Source organism: Manis javanica, chromosome 4, assembly GCF_040802235.1.
Source record: "Manis javanica isolate MJ-LG chromosome 4, MJ_LKY, whole genome shotgun sequence".
Classification (NCBI taxonomy): domain Eukaryota; kingdom Metazoa; phylum Chordata; class Mammalia; order Pholidota; family Manidae; genus Manis; species Manis javanica.
Genome location: NC_133159.1, coordinates 39847052 through 39874289, shown reverse-complemented (window position 1 = coordinate 39874289; position 27238 = coordinate 39847052). Strand labels below are relative to the sequence as shown.

General features: G+C 34.9%; 1 protein-coding gene across 2 annotated transcripts in view; it reads left to right on the top strand.

Annotated features, from left to right (window-relative positions):
• FAF1 (Fas associated factor 1) overlaps window positions 1-27238 on the top strand; it is a 566821-nt gene that overhangs the window by 492133 nt on the left and 47450 nt on the right. For both annotated transcript variants that reach the window (XM_073233907.1, XM_037021905.2), the window contains exons 16-18: window positions 10081-10161; window positions 11219-11296; window positions 25406-25621. In XM_073233907.1, the coding sequence (XP_073090008.1) occupies window positions 10081-10161; window positions 11219-11296; window positions 25406-25621 (375 nt within the window). The remainder of the gene's footprint in view (window positions 1-10080; window positions 10162-11218; window positions 11297-25405; window positions 25622-27238) is intronic.

Here is a 27238-nt window from a genome sequence, read left to right as displayed (position 1 = left end):
TCAGTAACTGACCCTAAGTCACTCAGTTCTGAGCAAACTTGTTTTGAGTCTCTGACTGACATTGGGTCTCCCTTAGAAAACTCAATTTTCCAAACCTAGTCATGATTGGCTTAAAATTGACATGAAAGCCACACATTACATGGCTTACCACACTCATTCTCTGAAATCTTGAGAAAGGCGAATTGTTACATTATGACAGAGGTTCCAGTACCTGTCTGCTGTGAATAAGGGATGATTTGACAAAAGCCCCTGCTGCTGCTTTCAATAGTGTGTATATTTTTTCACATTTAAAAAAATCTGTTTACCTGTTGATGAATATTTGGATTATTTCCTAGTTTGGGGGCTTTTACAAATAAAACTGCTATGAACATTCATATACAAGTTTTTACACACACATATGCTCTCATTAGTCTTGAATAATTACTGGAACTGGAATGATAAGATCATTTGGTAGGTATATGCTGAAATTTTAAAGAAACTGCCAAAAAGTGTTTTCCAAAGTGGTTGTACCATTTTACATTCCTGCCAGCAGCATATGAGAGTTCCAGTGGCTCCACATCCTTATCAATCCTTGGCATCATGATTATTAGTTCTTTTTAATTGTAGACATCATAGCAGATACACAGTGGTGCCTCATTGTGATTTTAATTTGTATTTTCCTAATGCCTAATGAGATCAAGCATCTTCACATGCTTGTTTGCTATTCATGTCTCCTTTTTGGTGAAGTGTTTGCAGATATTTTGCCCACTTTTTAAATTGGGTTCTTTGTTATTTTTGCATTTTTAGAGTTCTTTGTGTGTTCTATATACAAGTTCATACAAGTATGAACTATATACAAGTTCATTTGTAAAGATTTTTGTGGCTTAGTTTTCATTATAATTTTCAGTTGTCTTTAGGAGAGCAGAAATTTTTAATTTTGATGAAGTCTACTGTAGATATTTTTATTTTATCTATCATACTTGTGAGTCATATCTAAGAAATATTAGCCTAACCCAAGGTCATTATTTTCTCCTATATATCTTTTAAAAGTATTATAGCTTTAGATTTTAGACTGAGGTCTATGATACATTTGAGTTAAATTTTATATATAGTATGAAGTATGGATTGAAGTTCTTTTGTGGGGGGCATTGAAGGGAGATAAGGATATTCAGTAGTTCTGGCAGTATTTGTTGAAATGATGTCTTTTTTCCACTGAATTACCTTTGCATCTTTGTCAAAAATCAGTTTCGTCTGTGTAAGTGTATATCTGGACTCCATTCTGTTCTATTGTTCTTTCATCTGTCTTTATACCAATACCACACCCAATTATTGTTGGCTTTATAATAAATCTTGAAATGAAGTAGTGTAACTCCTCTTTGTTCTTTGCATAGTTGTTTTGGCTAATCTAATCCCTGTGTATTTCCATATGAATTTTATAATCAGTTTGTCGATTTCTATAAGAAAATACTGCTGGTATTTTTATTAGAATTGCATTGAATCTATAGCTCATTTGGAGAAAATTAATATATAAAAATATTGACTGTTCTGATCCATGAAAATGGTGTATCTCACCATTTATTTAGGTCTTCTTTAATTCAGCAATGTTTTGTAATTTTCAGTGTACATCTTTTTGTCAAACTTCTCCCTAAGTATTTCACATATCTTATGTTATTATAAATAGTATTTTTTAAATGAAAAGTTCTGATCATTTATTACTAGTGTATAGACACAGTTGCTTGTTATATGTCCATTTTATATCCTGCAACCTCACCAAAATCTCTTATTGATTCTAATAGATTTTTGGTGGAATCCACAAAATTTTCCACATCTCCTGTCATTTTATTTGTGAGTAGAGAGATTTCTACTTCTTCCTTTTCACTCTGGATGCTTTTTATTTATTTTTCTTGCCTTAGATTTGAAAACCAGTCTGTGATTCAATGTTTGATTATCTCAGTTGATGCAGAAAAAAGCATTAGATAAGAGCTAATCCATTGCTAATAGAAACTTTCAGTAAAATAGGAGTAGAGTAGAACCTGACAAAGGGCATCTATTAAAAACCTGCAAGCTAACATTTTACTTACTAGTGAAAGATTGAATGTTTCCCTGCTAAGATCAGAAAAAAGGCAAGGATGTCTGTTCACATCATTTTTATTCACTACTGAGCTAGAGATTCTAGCCAGTCTAATAAGCAGTAACTCTCCATTTTCCCTCCCCTCTGCCCCTGATAACCTCTAATCTACTTTCAGCGTCAATGAATCTGCCTATTTTAGATACTTCATTTAAGTGGAAACATTCAAGATTTGTCCTTCTGAGTCTGGCTTCTTTTACTTAGTATATCTTTAACATTTATCCATGTTGTAGTATATATCAGAACCTCATTGCTTTTTATGGCTGAATGATAATCCCTTGTATCTATATGCCACATTTTGTATATCCATTCTTCTGTTGATAGACAGTTGATTGATTAATTAATTCCTAGATACCAGAAGTAAAGAGGAACTGAGAACCAGAGCTGTAAATGATGAGGTAATGTGGGACATGACAAGACAGATTATTCTGCCTTGGTAACCTAGAGGCTTAATTAGAACCAGAGAATTTTATTTTAGATACAAATAAGGTGGGGAGTTGTAGAAGTTTTCTGTAGAATAACTTTTGGCAGTACAGTATAGGTATAATTCTTGGTTGGATTTATTTCCACCTTATGGCTATTGTGAATAATGATCCTATGAACACTGTGGTAACTGAGTGTCCCTGCATGCCTGTGTGTGAGTGTGTGGGGTGGCAGTGCCGTTCTGGAGGCCTGGCCCATCTGGAATTTTGTGAGGGGTGAGGGACCAGAGCAGCAGGACCAGCGTTGGGGGTCAGCACACCCTCCCACTCCCCAATCCTGGGGCCAGGGACCACCGGGGTAACTTCCTACCTAAAGGACTTCCTTTAGATGTTACTGTAGTGTACATGCTAGTGATTAATTCTTTCAGCCTTTTTATATCTGAAAAAGTCTTATTTCGTTTATATATCTTGGCCATTTATATATCTTCTTTGGAGAAATGTCTATTCAAGTCGTTGGCCCATTTCTGAATTAGATTTTATTGTTGGTGGTAATATTGAGTTATAGATGTTCTGGATATTAAAAGTCTTATCAGATATATGATTTGTAAATATTTTTCTCCTGTGGATTGTCTTTTCGCTCTCTTGACAATGTCCTTTGAAGCACAGAAGCTTTTAATTTTGATGAAGCCTAACTTATTTATTTTTTCTTTTTAATGCCTATGCTTTCAGTGTCATACTGAAGAAATCATTGCCTAATCCAAGCACATGAAGACGTTTAGCTATTTTTTCTTCTAAGAGTTTTATAGTTTTAACTTTTAATTCTAAGTCTTTGATCCACTTTGGATTGATTTTTTTTAAATATAGTATAAAGTGGGGTTCCAACTTCATTCTTTGGCATCTGGATATCTAGCTTTCCCAGCACCAATTGTTGAAAAGACTATCCTTTTGCCATTGAATAGTCTTGATACCCTTGTTAAAAATCTGTCATATATGTGAGAGTTTATTTGTGAGCTCTCTATTATATTCCATTGGTCTAGATGTCTGTCCTTGTGCCACTACTATAGTGTTTTGATTACTGCAGCTTTGCAGTAAATTTTGGAATCAGGAAGTGTGAGTCCTCCACATTTTTGTTCTTTTTCAAGACTGTTCTGGCTATTTGGGGTCCCTTGAGTTTCCATATGAATTTTAGAATGGGTTCTTCTATTTCTATAAAAAAGAGTCATTAGTATATACTTTGATAATTTACTAAAGAGATTTAAATAATAATAAAAATGTATTAATTTACCATGAATCTCCTATTTCAAGTTCTCTTTATTCCTTAGGGTAAGTCCGAATTTCCAACTGGTTGGTATTATTTTCTTCCTACCCAAAGGACTTCCTTTAGATTTTACTATAGTGTACATGCTAGTGATGAATTCTTTCAGCCTTTTTATATCTGAAAAAGTCTTATTTCATCTTCAATTGTAGAAGTTTTTACTGAGTATAGACTTCTTGGTTGGCAAGTTTTTTTTTTCTTTCAGTGCTTTAAAGATGTTGTTCCCATCTTCTCACTTGCACTGTTTCTGATGACAAGTCTGCTCTCATTTTTAATTTGTTCCCCTATACATACTACGTCATTTCTTTTCTCTGACTTCTTTTAAGATTTTTCTTTTTATTATTAATTTTATGCAATTTGGTTATGATGTGCTTTAGTGTAACTTTATTTCTTTTTTTTATTGAGGTATTGTTGATATTATGATCTTACATTGGTTTTAAGTATACAACACAGTGATTCAACAATTACCTAAATTATTAAATCCTTACCCCCATTAGTGCAGTTACTATCTGTCAACATAGGAAGGTGTTACAGAATAATTGGCTATATTCTCCATGCTATACTACCATCCCCATGACCAACTTATATTGTGATTGAGAATTTTTGTGCCTCTTTATCCTCCCACTTTCCCTACCCTACCAACCCTTCCTCCATGGTAACTACCAGTCACTTCTTAGTGTCTTTGAGTCTACTGCCACTTTGTTCATTTTGTTTTGTTTTTGTTTTTATATTCTACAAATAAGCCGAAATCATGGTATTTATCTTTCTCTGCCTGGGTTATTTCACTAAGCATAATACCCTCTCAGTCCGTCCATGTTGTCACACACTGTAGCTTACTTTTTGTTTCTTTTGTACAGTGTTCATTTAGATTCTTTGATCTGTGGTTTTATAATTTTTATCAAATTTGTAAAAATCTTTGGTCACCACTGCTTAAGATAAATTTTCTCCCCCACTCTCCCAGCACCTACTCCCAGACTCCAGTTACACCTATAATATACTGCCAAGGTTATCCCATAGAAAACTTCTACAATTCCCTACCTTGCTTGGGTTCAGAATAAAATTCTCTGGTTCCAATTGGCCTCTAAGTTACCGAAATAGATAATCTGCCTTGTCAGGTTCCATATTACCTCATCTTTTTACAGCTCTGATTTTTAGTTTCCTCTTTATTTCTGGCATCAAGGAGTTAATTAATTAATTAACTTCTCACATGCTGAGTAATACTTCTGGCTTCTTTTTAAAAAAATATTTCAGCTACTATAAGTATTTTTTCTATTGTTTTATTTTTTATTTATTTTTTTTATTAAGGTATCATTAATATACAATCTTATGAAGGTTTCACATGAGCAACATTGTGGTTACTGCATTCACCCGTATTATCAAGTCCCACACACACATCCCATTGCAGTCACTGTCCATCAGTGTAGTAAGATGCTATAGAGTCACTACTTGTCTTCTCTGTGCTATACTGCCTTCCCCGTTACCCCGCTTCATTATGTGTGTTAATCATAATGCCTCTTAATCCCCTTCTCCCTCCATCCCACCCTCTTCTTTTTGGTAACCTCTAGTCCCTTCTTGGAGTCAGTTCCTTCAATTTGCTTTGTTGTTATGCTTCACAAATGAGTGAAGTCATTTGGTACTTTTCTTTTTCCACCTGGCTTATTTCACTGAGCATAATATCCACTAGCTCCATCCATGTTGTTGCAAATGGTAGGATTTGTTTTCTTCTTATGGTTAAATAATATTCTATTGTGTATATGTACCACATCTTCTTTATCCATTCATCTACTGATAGACACTTTAAGTATTTTTATTGAGAAAATTCCAGATTACCTTGGTCCATATCTCTTCAGGTAGAGATACCACAGCCATTTCCCTGTTTAGAAGATCCCACTTTTTGGGGCAAAGAACAAAGTATACATTCTAACCTGGGCATTTGGAAGAACAAATAAATTCTATTTGTGTATATATGTATGTGTGTATTTGTGTATGCATTTGATAAGTATTTGAAATAAGCCTAACCACTACAGCCTGCTTTAATTGGTAATTCAGAATTTTGCATTAGTCTTAGTCTTTTAGGGATTGAAAATTACTAATTTAAATACTACAGAGGGGTAACAAGCTGTACCTAAATTCCATTTCTGGTTAAGTTCCTCATTATGAACCACTTGATAGCTCATAAAATGTTTTCATTATTTGTAATGGGTTATAGCAAAATCTTACTCAATGGTTTCTGTCCCAGAAATATAAAGCTTTACTTAGACACCTGGTATGCCATGGTGGGAAAAAACAAAACAAAAATCAAGATTAGAGGTGAGAAAGACTAGATTTAAATTCTAATTCTAGCACTTCTTAAAAGTTATTATAATACTCAGGATAAGAAACATACTTCAGTAAAAATTGCTAGTCTGAAGAATATTAGAGGCTTCAGAACCTAAAGTATATAACTGATGAACCCTGATAATTACACTCATCATCTAACAAATAAAACTAAAAATTGAGGGCCTGCCATACGTAAGACAGTACCCTAGGTGCAATAGCAGATATAAAACATATCAAGTAGAGATCTTCTGGGAGCTTACAGCTCAGATAGAGAGCAGTGAGACAAAAATCCAAATGAGTGTAGCACAAAGCAGTATGAGAGCAGTGATAAATGTGCTACAGATAAAAGACACCAGAAGAGGCTATCACTTAGTTCTGAGCAATATGACTTATCACTTTAGTGTGATAAAGAGTATTTTAATAACAAGTAGCCTAAACCATTCCCTGGGCAACAGCTGAGCCTGACCATCCAGATGTTCTACCTCCAAACAACCAATATGTATTGCTAGTCACTTCATCTGGTGTGTCCACTCAGATTTAGAAAGGGGAACTTCCACAAAGACAGTATTTGTAGGACACAGGAGAAGTTCCAAGCAGCACATCTACAGGTTGTAAGAACAAATTTATACATGAAATATTAACCATAATACCTGGAATGTTCTTAAAAATCTAATAATACAGAGTAGTGTGGGGAAAATGCCCAAGCAGTGTTCTCTAGATCCCAGAATTGTAGACAACTGTGACCAGGACAGTTGGAGAGGCAAGTGTAAAATCCACAAGACAGACAAAAAGAAATGATAGCCATTCTCAAGCAACTACCAAACATGCAAGAAGATCTGGCCATAATGAGTTTAGAAAAATTTATCCTGAGTCACATGCCTGAGCCAGCCCTTCTCTCTGTGGTGGTCAGAGAGGTCTATGGGCAAGCGAAAGAGCATTGGATTGAAAGGTGGGTGGGCAGCGGGGGAGCACAAAGTTGGTGGGAGACCTGGGTTCAGGTGTAAGCTCTGCCACTGACTTAATGGGTGGTCTTACATTAATCATTTACCCTCATAGAATTTGTTTTTTCATCGGTACAGTGGCTCTTTCAGACATGTTAGTCTCTTATATTTCTAAAAGTATATGAAAAGCTGGTAGGATTTTGGATGATAGAGTTGATGAAGTAGGAACAATATGTATTCCATGTGGAGAGAGTGACATTATTTAAGGAACAAAGAGAAAATAATGCAAAACTTGAGTGCTGAACTCTTCACAGTAAATCAGTGGACTCCATAAAATAATGATGAAGGTGGTCCAAGCATGATTATCTTTGTCCTCCCCTATTAAAAGGTGGCCTGTCTCTGTATCCCTAGTGCTAGTGTGTTGCCTAATATAAAGTTGGTGCTTAATGAATATTTGTGAGAGGGAAAAAAGGGAAAAGAAATGGAAGGGAATGAAGTGGGGAGGGAAGTAAGCAAGTTAGTTGATTCATGAAGTCCTCACACAACAGGTGCCACATTTTATGGCAGAGATCTCTATATTTAATGATGGCCTTTCATATCTGTGACAGTCTGTTTTAAAACAGAGCTGTTTACTTAGAATGCCTTTATCATAAACAATATTTGTGTTCAAAGGGCTTCCAGCTGTGGTAGCTTTTAGAAGGTCCCTTTGTTGTGTGTACATACTGTCGTAACAAGTCATTTCTGCCCAGCTTGTCAATTTCGTTTATTCAAATGGGGCTGCTTTGTGGATGAGCTATCTTTTTCTTCCTTAATTTTTACCACAGGCAATAAATTTTGTATGCCTAGAAAGACAATCTATTCATTCAATAGATGCTTATTGAACACCTCCCAAAAACCAGGCAATGTGTGAAACACATGGAATACAGAGGTGTGTAATATAGTCAAGGTCCCTGCCTTTATGATGCTCAACAGTGGCATGGGGGAATCTCACATTAAATAAATAATTATATAATAATTAATTAATTGCAAGTATGATAAATGTTTTAAAGGGAAAGTAGAGACTGTACCTAAAGAGAAATCTAAACTAATTTGGAGGGATAGGATTAAGAAAGCAAGGTAAAATTAAAATTTTAAACAACTATTTCCCCATTTAGAATATAGACAACTAAGTTTATTCCCATAGGTTTTTTATTTTATATTAGGGAAATCTGAATTTGGAAAGGCTTATTTGTCCACAGAGTCATAGAAACCTTAGAAATTCAATCCTGCAATAAATAAGTGACTGAAAAGGGAGACATTATCTACCCAAGAACACACAACTTGCACTGGCAGGGCTAGGACTTAAACTTAGGTCTGCTAAGCCTCCCATTACCTCTCCTCAGTGACAAAAAGTAAAAATATGATATATCAAATACAGATCATCCATAGCCAAGTGAACTCTTAAGTGGCCACTCTGTGCAAACTTGTGTATTGAGTGGAAGAAGGAGTTTACAGAGTGATGAATTAGGCAAATGCAAATAGAAACAGGCAAAATATGTCTTATCAGACTGATTCTATCTGGTCTATAGACCAAAGTGGAAAATACCCAGTTGGAATTAATGAAAGTATATTTAAAAGAATGTGCTTATATTTCATTAAATTATAAATACTAACAGCTAAGTATAAGTCTCTGAGTAGTTTTAAAACCCACTTTTAGTCATGTGTAATATTATATAACATGTAAATTATTCTGACTTTTTGAAGCCTGAGTGATCTCTCCATTGGGTTAAACATTGTTCATGGTATTTTGTTCCAATATATAATTTCCCCTAGCATACCTTTTCATCATAGCCAGTATGGTAATTAGCTACAGGGCAGCAACTTCTAATTCTTTGTAATTTTTTATTTGAAAGATTGGAAATCAATGAAATGTTACTGTTGGTTGAATCATTGAAAACTAAAAGGAGTATGAGACTTCAGGGAGAAGACCAGTCTTGAATAAGTGTCAGAGCACCTAAAGCAGTTCTGAACATATACTTCCCCTTGAGTAAGCATATATTGAGCTAGGGAGATAAAAAATTAAGAAGTATTCAGTTAAACCATATGAAATTTCCATTATTATAGGTAAAAAACAGTCAAATATTGGTGAGTTCATATAATTAATTAAGCCTATTACACAAAATAACCAAAAAGGGAACCTATACTCTAATGTCTACAGGTATGGGTATTTATTAAACATAAGTACATGTATATTGGCTGTACTCTGGAATTTAACACATGAGAAATTCTGATAGTTTAATTAACTTAAAATTTCATATATCATGATCAAAATGTAGGCAGATAGCATAATCTCTTCAGAAGCTGAAAATATTCTAAAAGATATTAACTTAGATAACCTATGTTATCCACACTTTATGGATGCGAATATTATGGGTAAATACTTACTTGACAACCAAGCCTTAGTGGTATGGTGCGGACTTAAATTAACCAGGGTATTTTGCTTTCAGCTTCTTTCTATATCAACCAGGGGCAGTAGGCAGGGGATGGATTTTCAAGTCCTTAATCCCAGTCCTTAGTCCAAATGCTGACAATCTTCAGGTTTCTAATTGGAAAAACCAGGAGGAAAAGGTGAAAATGGACTCAGTATTAGGTACTTTGCTAGACAATTTAAATACTGTTGCTTTTAATTCTTACAACAACCCGGTGAGACAAGTATTATTTGTTTTACAGTTGAGGAAACTGAGACCTAGTGAGGTTAAATAACTTGCCCAAGGTCACACAGTTTGTAAGCTTCAAACATTCTTAGTTTCACTATACACTGTGCTACTCATCCTATTGTTTGTTTGCTTATTTATATACTTTGCTTATGTATACACTTTAGAAGGGCCTTGTTTAATTATAATGAAGTCACACAGGAGTAAGATGGGGGATTCATTGTTTTTTCTTTAAAAGAAATAATACGGTAGAACACATTTGAATCTTTTCCTTTCTTTTAAGGATGAACGTGAAGCCAGAGAAAATGTGAAGAGAGAGCAGGATGAGGCCTATCGCCTTTCACTGGAGGCTGACAGAGCGAAGGTAGGTTCGGTCAAGGAAATTCTGGGATAAAGAACTCAATCCAGATATTCTTTCATTATTTAAGTGCCAGCCCTTTTATCACTTTGATCCCTAAAAATGTTGGGTTTGCAGTGGAAAAAGCTAGCTTCAATTAACAGAAAGAATATAATTCTACCCCTGGTTCTTAAAAGCATGCTCATTCTGACAATGGTTTTTCAAAACTCATGTGAAATGAAAATTAAAAATGGGCTAGTATCTATTTTATTTGTTTTTTTAATTAGTCTATGGTAAAACCTAGCAATTTTTTAAAAAGCTCTTCAGATTCAGTCGGGGTTGAGAACCACTGATTTATTCAATTCTCCTTGAGCATCTGCTTCTGTACGGGATTTTAAAGGAGGGAAAAGATGAATAAGTCTAAAAGTTTCTGCCCCCTAAAGAAGGCTTACAATGTGTAGAGTAGCTTAAGTCAAGAAAATGGATAGCTGTAAAACTTAGGCAAGAATCCTAAATGTTGTAAAGGAAGCACTGAGTTCTATGAGAAGTTAGTGAACAGGAGTTTCAGTGAAAAGTTTTTTTGGAGAGCCAAGAAGTAGGAATGTATTGGGGAGGATTTCATAGAAGAGGTTTCATAGTATATGTGAACTAGATAGAAAAAGAGGAGTAGGAGAGAAGTAATGTATACTAAGTAATTTATTAGCAAGATTCACTTATAAAAAAGTTAGCTATCTAACAAGGAGCCAGAATGCATGGTTGCATGATAGAGACTGATGTGGAAGAAAGTTTGACTTTTAGGTAGAGGAGAGGGAACAGAAAAGACCTGAACTGAAGACTAGAGACAGGTTCTGAAGTATGTGTTCTTGAATGCCACACCTCCCAGAGCTACCAGGTGTTTGAATAGGAGCCTGTGATGATCTGAGACAAGTGCTTTGTTGTTTCTTTCATTTCTATTGTTTCAGGAAAGAGCATTTCCATAGCCACAGTGTACCTCTGCACCATACTGGGAAGGAGCTCCTTTTTTTTTTTTCTAAAGTAAACCAGTCCTTACTGAGTGCTGGCTACCTTTCTCTTTTATCAACAGAGGGAAGCTCATGAGAGAGAGATGGCAGAACAGTTTCGTTTGGAGCAGATTCGCAAAGAGCAAGAAGAAGAACGTGAGGTAGGGTGTAATTTTTAGAAAAGGTATTCAAAAGCTAGGTTTATTTGTACTGCATCTGATACTGAAGCTATTAGCATTTCTTCCAACTTACTTCTTTCTGCTTTTCCCAGACTCATTTTAATATATACAATCTAACCTTTCCTTAGAAGAGTCATTCCTGTTCTGTTCAATGGAACTCTCAGAAAATTTGACCTTCTGCTGGATTCATGGTCTTCTATCCTTTTCAAGTCCTTTCCCCATGTTTTTCCTGACAGATCCTTCCATCCTTCCTGGTATCCTTCTACCCCAAGAACACGATACTATATTCTGCCCTTTTCCCAGGCTTCACTTTACCCACCAAAAGACACTGTGAGTTACTTCTGTGACATCTTGCACTGGGCCCCTAACTATGGGAAATCCATTTAGCTTGGAGGAATTTTTTTCCCTTGATTTCATGTCATGTCCATAACAATACTGAGATTTTTTCATTCACTCATTTTGCACATTTTTTGAATACTTAGAACATGCCCAAAATCTGTTAGGAGGTAGGGATACAGATATTGGGTCCTCCCCTCCAGAAGTCCATAATCTTGTAAAAATAAAATTGCTACACCATATGTAAATCTTATTATAAAGATTTTCCTAAAGTGCAGGGGTAACAAAAAGAAAAGGTGTCAAATGACTTCCTAGGATGGCTTCACAAAAAAGGATTTTTTAGATCTTTTTTTCTAGATAGGGGTTTAATATTTAATAGCAAGATTCACTTATAAAAAAGGAAGCCACCTAACAAGTGATGGAAAGGCCTGGAGAGTCCTAACTTGGGCTGAAGAAAACTCCATTAGTCCATCATTCTTGGTCAAAGAATGCTACCTCATACTTATTCAACAAAAGTTTTTGAACAGGAACTGTGCTGAGCACTGAAAGAGAAACTAATAATAACAACATTTCTGCCTGCAAGAGAGATTACATCGTGCATGGAAGATACAGTATGTCTACAAGTACCAGCAAATCAAGGAAAAAGATGCTAAATAACATTGGAGAAGTAAAAGCAAAATACTTAGGGAGTTCAGGAGCAAAGTAAAAGTCTTCTACAGTTTTGGGAAGCAGACAATACTACTGAAAAAGTGATATTTGAGCCAGGTCTTAAAAGATGTGTAATATTTCACTGTTTGGAAATCAGTGTTTATTCATGTTCAAACACATTTTTGAGTGCCTGTCACATATGTACAAGATACTATCCCTGACAAACCCTAGTCTCTATAAGCTGAGAACTGTCAGTAATGAAAAGTAGAAAATATTTTGTTGAGCATCCTCTGAGTACAAATACTCTGCTAGCTGCTTTACGTATGCATACTCAATGGCCATTAAAACAAGCTGCAAGGTTAGAGATTTCCCCTTACAAGTGAGAAAATGGAAGCTCATTGAGAAGGCCCACATAGAAATGGGAACAGCTGAGGTTCTCACCTCTGTCCTTGCAACTGCAAAGGTCACACTATTTCTTACTCCTTTTCAGTGCAAGGCCATATATCATTGTATGTATCTGTAGGAATCATGTATACAGAGCATCACAAAAGTTAAGAGAGAGATTTGTCACTCTACTTTTCATCTATTTCAAGAAATACAGCTTAAAAATTGAGGGCTCTCCGTCTTTCATGCTCTCTTTTACATATGCTCACTCTCTCTTAATAGTGTGTCATTAACCGTATACTTGCTAAATGCCAAGTGTACACAATACACTGAATATTCTGGGCCTAGAGCTTGGTAGCAAATGTACTTCTTCTCATGACTTACCTTATTTACCCTGGGATAAACTTTTCTCTCTTTCCAAATACAAATAAACCCTGTCTTCTCATACAAGACCCCATAAACATCCTTTAGCACATATCTTGCCCCAGTGCATATGTCCAACTTTAAACATGGGAAAGGATGGGCACAGAGGGAAGGAGGACAAGTTATATTTTGCAAATAGCCATCACTTGCACTTGTCCACTGTTCTCCCAAAAAGCCAAGTTAATTCAGCCAAGTACTCTATCCCCATTTTTCCAGGGTCACAATTAGAGGTTCTTATAATCCCACCATTAAGAAACAGTTTATGCTCCGCATATCTTAATTTAATTCAATCTTATAAAACTTATTTTGACCCCTTTTTTTCATGGATCACCAATTAACATATTTTAGCACACCAGCACACAATAAACAACTCTTTGGGAAAAGGTGGTATTGTGCAACCTCTGAAGAAACTGAGACCCAGAGAGATTATACAGTTTGCTTGTGGTCGCCAAACTGGTTTTTACATAATCTGGACTAGAAGCCAGGTCATCTGACTTTTCACAGTAACACTGCCTCCCCTTCTAATCAGAAATCCTAACCCATATAATTGTATTGAGAAACAAGAGTAATTTTATTATTTTGATATCTTTAGTATTTCAAAGTCCTTTAGAGAAATTAAGTATTGAATAATCAAATCAACTTAGTTACAGGGAATCCTTAGTAATTGGCCTCATTTTGCTGTGTGGCAACTGTTAGAGTGAAATCAGTAAAATGGAGAAAGGCATTTTGATCTGATCTTTGGCATCATAAAGAGAAAGGTTTTAAACTTTGAATACAAAAGTTAACTAGAGACCAGAGAAAACTCTTCATCTCAGACTTTCGGAGAAGTTTTCGGTTATATTCCTCAGAAATGTTTGGATGAACAAGAGAAACTACAGTCTCTTAAGGAAGATATTTGTGGCTCATTTACATGTTTGCAAATAATTATTTTACTTGTTTTTTATTTCTAAAATACTAATATGTATCCATGGACAGTTAAGTAAATTAATTAATTTCAAAATTAAAAATACAAGAAGAAGGGCTTTAAGATTGTTCTGAAGGAAACACAAAGAAGTGGCAATAAAAATCTCCCATTTTACTAATTTATATATTTTCTTATTCTTTCCAAAACAAGTTTCAAATAATTTTCATAAATACATGCAATTCAAATGGGTTTAAGAAAGAAAGAAAGATACAGTAATCAGGAAAAGGGCAAATAAAAGAAGATAAAAGCCAAGGTTATGATTAACAGGTTGACAGTAGACAGTCCAGCTCAAGATGACCCACAAAATTTGTTCTATGCTTCTCTTGGGCTAAAAATATATATATATGATCATTTATAAGTTTCACACTGTAGCATCAGATAAAAGCCAGCCTCTGGAAGGGAGCCCAGATTTTTCAAGCACCGAGAACTTAGAGCATTGTTTCCTGTGGTTCCCCTTCAAGAGGAAGCTGTGCAATAGGGTGAATACTACCCCCAACCATACCCAGTAGCCATAATAGCAATAGCAAGTCTTGTGTAACCACTTCTTATGACCAAGCAGTTCAAAGTCATAAAGCCAAAGTGCAGTTTAGCAAAAGTATCTCTGCAAAGGCCCAAATAATATACTTTTCTGTTAGTCCAGTTTAAAGGATGGATTTCATGACAACTAGAGAAGGATATGAACTACATATCCTTTGAGAAATCCTTCTTGAATATTGCTGGGTTGTTTTGCGGTTGGTTATTTTGGTTTTTTTTTTGGCAGGGGGAATGTTGTCAAGTTTTTAGTAAATAGAGGTTTCAGCTAAGATTTTTGACTCCCGGGTTTTTTAATCAATTAGTAGTAAGCAAGTATTTCTTAATCTCCTTCTGAATGCAAATAACTAAATCAGGTCCTATGAATACAATACTATATGTGTGAGACAGCCCCTACCCTCAAGGAGCTCACTGTCTAATACAGGATGGTAAATGAATACAAAATAATTATAGGAAGAAATACTGTGCTTTTAAAAACCATGAAATAGCACAGAGTGCTAAAGCTTTGTAGAGGAAGATGATTTCTGACATGGAAGGCAACAAGAAAGACTTCGTGGAGGAAGGAAGATTTGGAGAATTAGTAGATTTTGAAGGTTAAAGATGAAGTAGAAGAACATTTTGGATGGACTGATGAATAGATGGATGGTTGGGTGGATGGGGAAAGATAGGGCATGGACTGGATAATAATGAACAAAGGAATGAACTTCCTCAGGGAACAGTAAATGGACAAATTTAGAACACAGTCTAAAAATTACAGATGAGGGTAAAAGGGCCAAGTTTTATAGAATCATGGGTAGGAGGGAATGGGCACAAAACTATTATCTTTTGCTGCTGGTTCCCTCAAACAGGGAAGAAAAATGTTACATTCTTGCCCATCTACCCAAAGTTGTTTTCTTTCATGCCCTGGTGCCTCTGCAAGTAGAAAATGTTAAGTAATATTGAAGACTATAAAATGAAAGAAGAGAATGGAATTAGAAGCCTTGGTATTTCCCTTCAATTTTCTGACTTAATCTTTCACAACCATCTTACAAAATGGATAAGGGAGATAGTATCATTACCATCTTACAGATGAAGAAAATAAGACCATAGCAGGATTAAAAAGCCTATTTTAAAATTCTTACCTTAACATTTGCCTGTTAAATACAGAACCAAAGCTCTTATCTGATAATTCTTTCTGTGACATTGGAAAATGAAGTGGGACCATAAAATAGGTTATTAAAGTAAAACTGCTCTTCATAATTTGTGTTTTTACTTTATGTAAGTTGTTTCTTGTTACGTAAAGATAACACCATTACATTGGGCCGTAAGATAGTCAACCCTGCCATCATCACTGTCACTGTCTGTTGAATAATTGATATGTATTAAACTCTGTGCTGAACATTTTACAGACATTATCTTATTGAGTCTCTACAACAGCTTAATAAGGGAGAGGCCAGTATATAAATACACCTTATTATTTATGAGACCGTATATCTACAATTTCTCAATTTATGTATTCTGATGTTGTCTTCATGACATTAGAATAGATTAGAAATTCTATTTTCATAGTATCTAAATCACAACCTACTTACTGTTCTTCATATACAGAAGCAGACATCAGTCATTATCTGATTTTTGTTTTAAGAAATATGATCATTTGCCTTGATTAACTTTATCTAGCAGTGAGGCTATATTTATAATAAGCTATCCATATTCTTTAGATGGATGATCGGTTGCCAGAAGCAGAGAATGGCTGCAGAATTGCATTAGACCAACTGTTCCCATATAGGATCTATTCTGTTCCTTTGATGATCTCATCTGTTATCATGACTTAAAATACTGTCTATACTTTTAACTCCCAAATGTATATCTCCAGCTCCTCTCTTTTCCTGAACTCCAGATTGAATATCTAATTGCTAGCTCATCATGTACACTTAGATGTCTAATAGAAATCCCAAACTGTTTAACATGTCTTAAACTGAACAACTGATCTTACTCACTCAAACCTTCTTCTGCAGTCTCCTGTATCTTAATAAGTGGAAACTCTTTCCAGTTGTTTGAGTCATAAACCTTGGAATCATCCTTGACTTCTCTCTTTCATATCCATATTTAATGAGCAAATCTTACTGGCTGTATCTTCAAAATACATGCAGAATTGAAGAGCTTCTCACTAACTCCACCACTTACCACCCTCATCCAAGCCACCATTATGTTTCCTGGTTTGCTTAAGCAGCCTCCCAACTTGATTCCATGCCTCCATTTTTGCTTTTCCTATATGTCTTTTAATAAATCCTGTAAAAATCAATTGGTGTATCATGTCACTTCAAAAACCCACAGTGGTTTTATATCTCAAAATAAAAACTAAAATCTTTACAATAATTCCAATCAACATCTCTACAGGATTTAAATCAACAGAATGATTCTAAAATGTATATGAAAATGCAATAGAATATTTTTGAAAAAGAAATGTTCAAAATTTCTTGAAGGACTCACCTTATCCAAGTTTAAGACAATTTAATCAAGACAGTGTGGAAATTGGCAAAGGACAGACCCATAGATCAATGAAACAGAACAAATAATCCAGAAATAGACCTATACATACATGGTTAATTTATTTTAGACAAAGGTATAAAGGCAATTTAATGGAGAAAGGATAGTGTTTTCAAATTATGATGCAATTATTGGATATCCATATGCAAAAAAAATAGTAAAGACACAGAACAATAAAAAACTTTGTCCATATCTTGTATTACATGTAAAAATTAACTCAAAATGGGTCATAGACCTAAACATAAAATCTAAAACTATTAAAGCCCCAGAAGACGACGCAGGAGAAAATCTTCATGATCTTGAGTTAAGCAGATTTCTTAGATCTGACACCAAAAGCACAATCCATAAAATAACAAATATCTAAATTAGACTTCATCAAAATAAGAACTTCTGTTCAAAAGACACTGATAAGAAATTGAAAAGACAAGCCACGGACTGAAAGAAAATCATATATCTAATTTCCAAAATACATGGTGAACTCTGAAAATCCAGAGTAATAGAAATAACCCAAGTTTTTAAATGAGTAAAATATTTGAACAACACTTCATCAAAGAAGATATATACCAGGGCAAATAAACATATAAAATGATGCTCAACATTTTTAGTCATTAAAGAAATGCAAATTAAAACTACAACCAAAACACACCATTTAGAATGGCTTTTTTAAAAAAGGGACAATACCAACTATTGGCAAAGATGAAGAGTAACTGGAGTTCTTATACATTAATATGAGAATAATTAGTGATACATCCTTGTTGGAAAATAATTTGACACTTTCTTATAAATACACATGTACCTATCCTATAGTCCAGCAGTCATACGCCTAGGTATTTTCACAAGTGAAGTGTAAGTAACAGTAAAATTTACATTCATACAAAACTCTGTCTATAAATGCTTATAGTGTCTGTATTTGTAGTCACCCAAACTGGAAACTCATAGCCCTCAACTGAAGGAGTAAACATGGTGTATCTATACAATGGATACCACTCAGCAATAAACAAAAACAAATTATTGATATAATCAATAACAGATGAATTTCAAATGCATTACATTAAGTGAAGGAAGCCATTTATGTGATATTTATGATTATGTAACATTCTGGAAAAGACAAATCTAGGAACAGAAAACAGATCAGAGGTGACCAGGGACAGGGGAAATATGATAGAACTGTACTTTTATCTTTTTATCTTGATTGGGTGATGATGGTTATGCACATGTATGCATAAAAGGATGGATTTTACTGAATATAAGTTATACCTTAATTTAAAAATAGGAAATCATTAAGTGGGCTACTCAAGGCCATGTGCGATTTCATCATCCTTCTCCTTTGGTTCCTCTTTAACTTCAGCTCCTACCGCTCTCCACCATCCTGCTCCAGCTGCATTGGCTGCCTTGCTATTCCTCCGTCAAGCGAGGTACCAGGGCTTGGCAGTTACCATGACTTCTGCCTATAATACTTCTCTCAGATGTAAATGTGACTCCCTCTCCCCATCAGGCCTTTGCTCACTGAAGCCTGAATATTTGTTCATTAAGGGTCTACTATGTTCTTCCCTTTTACCAGCACTCTCTGTACTGTCTCCACTTTGTGATAAACTATGTTTTCCTATGTGTATGCTTATTGTCTTTCTACCACCCTGCTAAAATACAGGCTCCATGTAAGCAGAACTTAGCCTATTTTGTTCACTGCTATTTTCCCACCGTCAGGAATAATGCCTGGCAGAAAGGGGGTTCTCTGTAAGAATTCATGGAATTAATGAATGCTAGCTTTAATCTATTTTCACACTGTGCTTTAACCAGCTACAAACTGTTATTTGGTGAGTACTCATAGAAGCCTAGGAGATGGTGTGTCTGTGCATGTATTTATGTATGTGCACATACACGCACGTGTGTGTGTAAATTAAGACAGTCTTTGATTATTATTGTAAAAGATTGGTTTAATTGTATATTCTCCTTCCTGTTTAAAACATGTAATTGTGTAGAAATAGGCTTTCTGGGTGTCTGTCTTTGCCTGATTTTGAAAAAGTCCCTATTTCTCATCCCTCAGATGTGAATGCTTTGAATATTTATGTACTTGCAGTAAAACAGAAAGTCCAAGATCAGTTCACATTGCTAACTCATACTAGGTTTCCTTGTTACAAACCTAAACTAAGGCAAATAGAAAACTACGTTTGTTGAGCAAACCAAACTGAGGTTTAACAATGGTGTTTACTATAACTGCTATTCGTTTGTAGTTGTTCTTTTATGACATTGTTTTACAACAGTGTTTACTTATAAGAGGCCTTTACTTTTAACCAGTATATTTGAAACTCAGCTACTGATGTACATTTGTTCATTTTTGCCAGTAAAATGTGGGTGTTCAGATCCCAAGGTTGCCAATTTACCTAGTATTTCTTTGTTGTTTTCCACATTGAACCACTAGTGTGGGATATCTGAGGTCTGTTTTCATTTTGGGGAAAAGCCCTGGAGACTGGGTACATTGAGGAGCAGACATTGTCTGCACAATGAATGGGGTAATGAGCTACTGTTGTTTATTCTTCTGTAGTATAATTGGTTGCAATCAGACAATAACGTACCATCTGTTGTTATACTGTGTAGGGAAATGTCAAAATAGAAAGCAAGGAGACAGGTGGATTAAAGGGAGAACAGGAGGAGAAACCAGAAAATATCACATTAAGTTCTGATTTAAAGTAAGTGCAAAGGGAAAAATGATAATACCAACAACAATTGTCATCTATTGAGCATAGTGTTACAACGTGAGGCTTGATGCTAGGCATTTATTAGTTGAGAGCAGGCCATGTGTCAGCATTTGCTAAGTGTTTTATAAACATCACTGCATTTTACACAAGAACCTTTGTGAGAAAAATGTTATCAGCCCTATTACTTATACGAGATAGCTGAAATTCATAAAGACTGTCATATACCTAATGGCCAGGATTTGAACCTCTGTCTATCATACCCAAAGCTTATTTCCTAACCATACATTACTTTTAATTCTTAAAAGTTTTTGTAAGCTACACTGTTAGAAGTTAGGAAAGTAATTAACTTTAAGGAAGGTGATTTTTGGCAGGGAGCAAAAGGTCATCTGAAATGCTTGATCAGGGTGCTAGGTATATAGGTATGTTCACTTTCTGAAAATTTATCAGTTGTACACTTAAGATCTGTCTTCTTTTTCATGTATAACATTTCAATAAAAACTTTGACAAAATACATGACCTTGAACAAAAGATAAAACTGTACAATGTAACACCGATTCAAATTTTATTTTTAAGAGGTTTAAAATATATATTTATATAAAAACATGCATGAAAAATAATAGAGATTACATGGGGTGATGAACATGTTTTAAAAATTGTTCTTATGGTAGCACAACATTGTGAATGTTGCGACTTGATGGCACTGAACTGTACACTTTAAAATGGTTTAAAAAATTAATAGGTGACTTATTTGAAAAGACATATGCACCCCTGTTTATCACTGCACTATTTGCAATAGCCAAGATATGGAAGCAACCTAAGTGTCCATCAATAGATGATGGGATAAAGAAGATGTGCCACATATACACAATGGAATATTATTTTGCCATAAAAAAATCCTCCCATTTGCAACAACATAATCTAGAGGGTATTATGCTCAGTGAAATAAGCCAGGCAGAGAAAGACAAATACCAAATGATTTCACTTATTTGTGGAGTATAAAAACAAAGCAAAATAGAAGGAACAAAATAACAGTAGACTCATTGACAACAAGAAGGGACTAGTGGTTGCCAAGGGGGAGGAGTTAGTGTAGGTGGGGTGGGGAGGGGAAAGGGGATATAGGGGCACAATAATTAGCTATCACAATATGAGTTGGTCACTGGGATGGTAGTACAGCATGGAGAATACAGTTAATGATTCTGTAACATCTTACTGCATTGATAGAAAGTGACCACACTAGAGGGGTGAGGATTTAAAAGGGGTAAATGTTGAACCACTATATTGTATATTTGAAACCAACATGAGATTGTATATCAATGATACTTTAAAAAAAAAATTAATGGGTGAAACACTCAAATTATTCTTGATGTGAATCTACAGATTAATTGTAATGTTTTTCTTACTATTTAATCTTGTTTTTTGCAATGAATATGTATTACTTTTCTAATCAGGAAGAATATTATTTAATCTCAAAGATACAGTTTTAAAGAACTACCTGTGTTAGAAATAGTCAAATGATCCCATTAGTAGTTTAGAACATGCATCTAACTCTAATCCACAGAGGTATTTTACCCCACAAGCAATTCTTGATTAGCCTTTAAGGGACATGTGTGTAGAAAATGAATCTGAACCGTGATGCTGGATGGAATCCAACCTCAGAAAGGAAAGTCAGGATGCTCATTTATTGGTTACTAGACATAGAGCCCATGAGGTTCAGATTCTTTTAGTATTTATTGAGTACCTACTTTCACATGCATAATTTCAGTTAACATGTTTGTTTATTCTTTCTCTTATCAAATATATATTGAGCATCTACTTTGTATATGCATTACACTTGGAATAAGAACAACCTGTTCCCACACCCTTAGGGAACTTGCAGGCTAATGGGAAAGCCAGACATTAAATAAAAAGCTGATACAGTATAATGAATGCTATAATAGACAGTACAACAGAAATTTAATTTTCATGTGCACAGGTTCATCTATTCATTGGGTAATTAATGTATGACAATGTAACTAAAATAGTTTAATGCTTGAAAATATTAACTGGGTCAAATATGATTGCTGACCCAGAGCACCAACCAATATTAGGTGAACTTCCATTTATGCTATCCAAAAAAAAAAGGGCTAAAGTAACTGGTTTAACTTCCTATTCTGATTTGTTTTTTTAAATTGAAGTATAGTTGATACACAATATTTCAACATAGTGATTTGACAACTATATAAATTATAAAAAGCTCATCACAAGTGTAATTACTACCTATTAACATATGAAGTTATTAGTATTATTGACTATATTCCCATGCTGTGCCTTTCATCCCCCTGACTTACTTACTTTAAAATTGGAAGTTTGTACCTTGTTATCCCCCTCACCTATTTTATCCCTCCTCATAACCCTCTCTCTTCTGGCAGCCACCAGTTTGTTCTCTGTATTTATTAGTCTATTTCTGTTTTGTTTTTCATTTGTTCATTTGTTTTATTTTTTTAGATTCCATATATGAGTGAAATCATATGGCATTTGTCTATATCTGTCTGACTTACTTCACTTGACATTACACCCTCTAGGTCTGTTGTACCATGTTGTTGCAGATTGCAAGGTTTTGTTCTTTTTTGTGGTTGAGTAGTATTCCATTGTATATATGTACCACATCTTCTTTATCTATTCATCTATCAATGGATACTTAGGTTGCTCCCATATTTTGGCTTTGTAAATAATCCTGCAATAAACAGGATTACATGTATCTTTTTGAATTATGTAATTCTTTGGATTATGTAATTCTGGGAGGCACCTTAGATAAATAAGCCTGGTATTAGTATTCTCAGCTTCGCAATTATATCCTATTCCTGGTACTTTCCCCAGGAATTATTTTTTGTTATTTTAGATAAATATCCAGAAGTGTAATTATCGGGTCATTTGGTATCTTTATTTTTAATTTTTTGAGGAACTGCCATACTGTTTTCCATAGTGTCTGCACCATTATATATTCGTACCAAAAGTGTGTGTGAGGGTTCCCTTTTCTATGCATCTTCAGCAAAAAGACATCCTTCTTGTCTTTTTGATACTAGTCATTCTGACTGGTGTGAGGTAGTATCTCATTATGGTTTTTATCTGCATTTCCCTGATGATTAGTGATGTTCAGTATCTTTTCATGTATCTACTGACCATCTATTTGTCTTCTTTGGAAAAATGGTTGTTAAGGTCCTCTGCCCATTTTTTATTTGGATTATTTGGGGTCTTTTGGTGTTGACTTGTATGAGTTTATATATTTTGGATACTGGCCCCTTATTGGATATATCACTTGAAAATAAATCCATTCAGTAGGTTGCCTTTTCATCTGTAGATGGCTTACTTTGCTGTGAGGCTTTATAGTTGTCTGTGTCTGAATGACACGAATTAATGTCTTATACTTACTGGTGTCTGAGCAAATTGTTTTTCTGTTGGTTATTATAAACAAATTTTTATCAGATAATAGTTACATAATCAGAAGTAAAAAATATAAAAAGACATATTCAGAAAACACTGTCACTTATTCTGTCCTGTTTCCTCTACCCTCTGTAGTTACCATTTTTATGTATTTCTTTTTATTTATATAAGTGTATTGATTCTCTCCAAAGAGCTACCTTATTTATTGGTAAACTAATTATGTGTTTTTTCCTAACATTATTTTATGCTTTTAACTTGATTATTTTCTTGACTTTCTTTCCATTTGTTTTATTAGGGGTCTTTCACTAGCTTTTTTGGTCTAATTCTTAATTAACTTACTTTTATTCTTCACTTTTGAATGATATAAAAATTTTAAGGCTATGAATTTCCTTTGAGCACTGCTTTAGGTGAATCCCATAGATTCCACCACAAAGGATTTCAATGGTCATTGTTTTCTAGATATTCTATTTTTATTTCCCCTTTGACCCAAGAGTTGTTTTAATATACTGTATGTTTTTCCACCAGGTGAAAGCATGACACCAATTTTGAAAATTGCTGTTGAGGTTTTAGGAAACATAAATTCCAGTTTCTTTCATTCAGATTACTTAATTACAAAGTTGTAGATTAATTGGAGGCAATATTTGTTTTTCTATTGATGACAGATTGGGAACATGGAATGTAAAAGTACCAGGAATAGAATATAACTGTGAAGCTAAGCATGCTAATATGAGGCTTACTTATCTAAGGAGCCACCCAGAATGCTAGAAACTAAAATATTTAAAAAATTTTCTGTCATAGATTCCAACATCAGCAATCTTCTATCCCTCCCTCAGTAGAGTAACATGAATGTGAAACAACATAATACTGTGAGTCGAGAACTAAGAAGTCTGGGTTTGAGCCCAGCTCTAGCCATGAGATCTCCTAACAGTTAACTCCACCTGTTGGAGTCAGTATTCTTACCTGTACAATGAAGGGTTTGGGCCATCTCTAGGTCCAGCAATCTGAAGTTAGCCAAATCCCACAGCAAGTTAGTAGCAAGGCTGAAATTAGAACTGTGGACTCCTGCCTCCAGTAAACCTGATATTTTAAGTTATATCCACTCAATACTTTTATTGTAGTAAAATATACATATAGCAGAAGCCTGCCTTTTTAGCCATTTCAAAATGTACAATTCAGTGGCATTACATTCACAATGTTGTGCAACCATTAGCACTATTCCCAAAATTTTTAAATTTTTATCACCTCAAACAGAATCTTTCTATTCCATTTTGATGTTACTTTATTATCCAGTATTCTATAAACTCTTAAGGCATTTCAACTTGGGAAATGTATGTTTTTCAAATATATATACATATATATATATTCATGTGTGTGTATATATGTGTATCTTTTGTAAATGCTTCTAATAGCCTTAATTTGTACCTTAGAAAGGAAACAACTGAATATTTGATACCTATTTCCTCAATCACAAATACCTGAGCCCTTCAGTAAAAAAACAAGTAAGGCAGATGGAGAAAGATCATAATCATAATGCCATATTATTTCACTTATATATGGAATCTAAAACCAAAATAAAACAAGGAACAAAACAGCAGTAGACTCATAGACACTCACAGAGAAGTGATTGGTGTTTACCATGAGGGAGGGGTTGGCGTGGGTGATGTGGGTGATAAGGATAAAGAAGCACAAAATTTCAGTCATGAAAGAAGTTGGTCTTGGGGATGGCAATACAGCATGGAAAATATAGTCAGTGGTTCTGTGACATCTTTCTGTGTTGACAGATAGTAACTGCATCAGTTGGGGTGAGGATTCAATAATGTAACTTGAGTCACTGTGTTGTGTAGTTAAAACCAATATAATATTATAAACCAACTATATTGCAATAAAAAGTAAATTAAAAAGATAGCAAATTAAATTTTTGTGTAGTTATCTATCAATTTAATAATATGTGCCAACAAGGTGGGATTTATTTTAACTAGTTGCCTATTGGACTAATATTAAAAAAGTGAAAAACATGATTCTATTGTTCAAGCAGCAGGCTTGGTTAATAAATGGGCAATAACTTTTTGATGAGTTTCTAGATAGCAGCAGCCTTTTTCTAATCACTCCTCACAGTCCCATTCATCACACAGTTTAACACCTAGTTTTTGCCCTCCTTAGGCCATCCGGCTCTCCTTGGAGCAGGCCCTGCCTCCAGAGCCAAAGGAAGAAAATGCTGAACCTGTGAGCAAACTGCGGATCCGGACCCCCAGTGGCGAATTCCTCGAGCGGCGTTTCCTGGCCAGCAATAAGCTCCAGATTGTCTTTGATTTTGTAGCTTCCAAAGGATTTCCATGGGACGAGTTCAAGTTACTGAGTACCTTTCCCAGGAGAGACGTAAGTTCCCACACCTATCTCGGGAAGTATGTCCAGTGGGAGATATCCCATCATTAGGGCTGGCAAAGGTAGTCCAAGAAAAGTCCAAACAAGGCCACACACTAAACAGTTCTTCTTTGTTCTACATACCATTCTCTCCTTAACCTTTAAAGAAGGTATGTCTTCGCAGGCCAGCAGACATGTGCCCATTAGGAATTAGGTAAGAAATTAGGTACCAAGTCTTTCTTTCTTCCTGGTTATTTCCTCTATTCCAGCTTTCACACAGGCTTTCCTCAGATCTCATTTCTGTGTACCTCAGAGTAGGTCTGAGAACTGTGTGTTTAACAGCTTAACAGTTGGATCATGATCAATGATTATAGGTTCACTAAGAACAAGGCATGCTATATCAAGAATATTTTGTGATTTGATAGTTCTTATTAGCATGGAAGTCAGGGAGGGTAACCTATAGTCGCTGTGTATCAGTGTTTTCATCAGGGTATTTGATAGTCTTTCATCATAGTCTGGGACAAAGTAGAGAGATGTAAATCTATAGTTAGGTAGATTCATTGCACATTATATAGTAGTATCCAGAAAGTGCTAAGAGCCTGCCCTCTTCCTAGAGGAAACCAAGAGGGTCTGTAATCCTTTATTCTTCACCATGCTTATTGCAACTTAAATGAAGTTTATTGGATTTATGGATTATAGAAAATAAGATTCAAGAAAACCTTAAAATGCTAAAACAATAGACAAAAATGAACCTGAAAAGATTTTATAGAAATACATAGAGATAGATTCCTGCATTAGGTTTAGAAAACCAGTTGCTCAAATTTGGGACAGAAGGGCGATGCTAGCAGAGGTTATGGTTGAAGTAACCTGAATATGTATTAGTAATATGTTGTGGCTGCCAACAAAAAGCTAGCTGCATTTTTAGAGGTATAATCCCAACAAGAGAATAACTTGATGGTCCTCTTCAACTCTGTACTAAGATAAACTACCCCTGAAAAAGTCCTCAGACTCCATGCTGATAGTCCATGTTGACGCCTGACAAACAGGAGCGTGTGTAAAGTAGGACTGATAAGAACATGAGGTTACTGGAAATCCTATCATTTGAGGAACATTTCCTCTAGAGAAAAAAAGGCCATGGGAGACATGATTTTTGTCTTCAGCTACTTCAAGGCCTTCCATGAAAAAAGAGGGATCTGACTTTACCAGGCTTTAAGGACAGACTGAGACCAATGAGTTGCAAGTTACAGGAGGCAAATTTGGCCAAGTAAGAAAGCATTTTCTAAGAAAGGAATACCTTGTGTTATGAGATAGTGATTTTTGTATATTGGAGATAACCAACCACTACTGAATAATCCTTTTTCAGCAATAATGGATCTAAAGAGAAGGATTCATTCCTGGTGCTCCTATTTTATATGGAATAGGGTTTGGACTAGCTTACCTCTAGGATACATAGTAACTCTTAATATTCTGTTATTCCATTGTTACCTATAGTAATCTAGAATTCATCTAATACACTGAAACCAAGAATTTGGTTAAAGTTCATTTTAGTTCATTGTTCATTGGCTGTGAATTTGCAGGATAGAAACAGAAACCAGTGGTGTATATTTAGTTCCAACATTCAGGCACAAATCA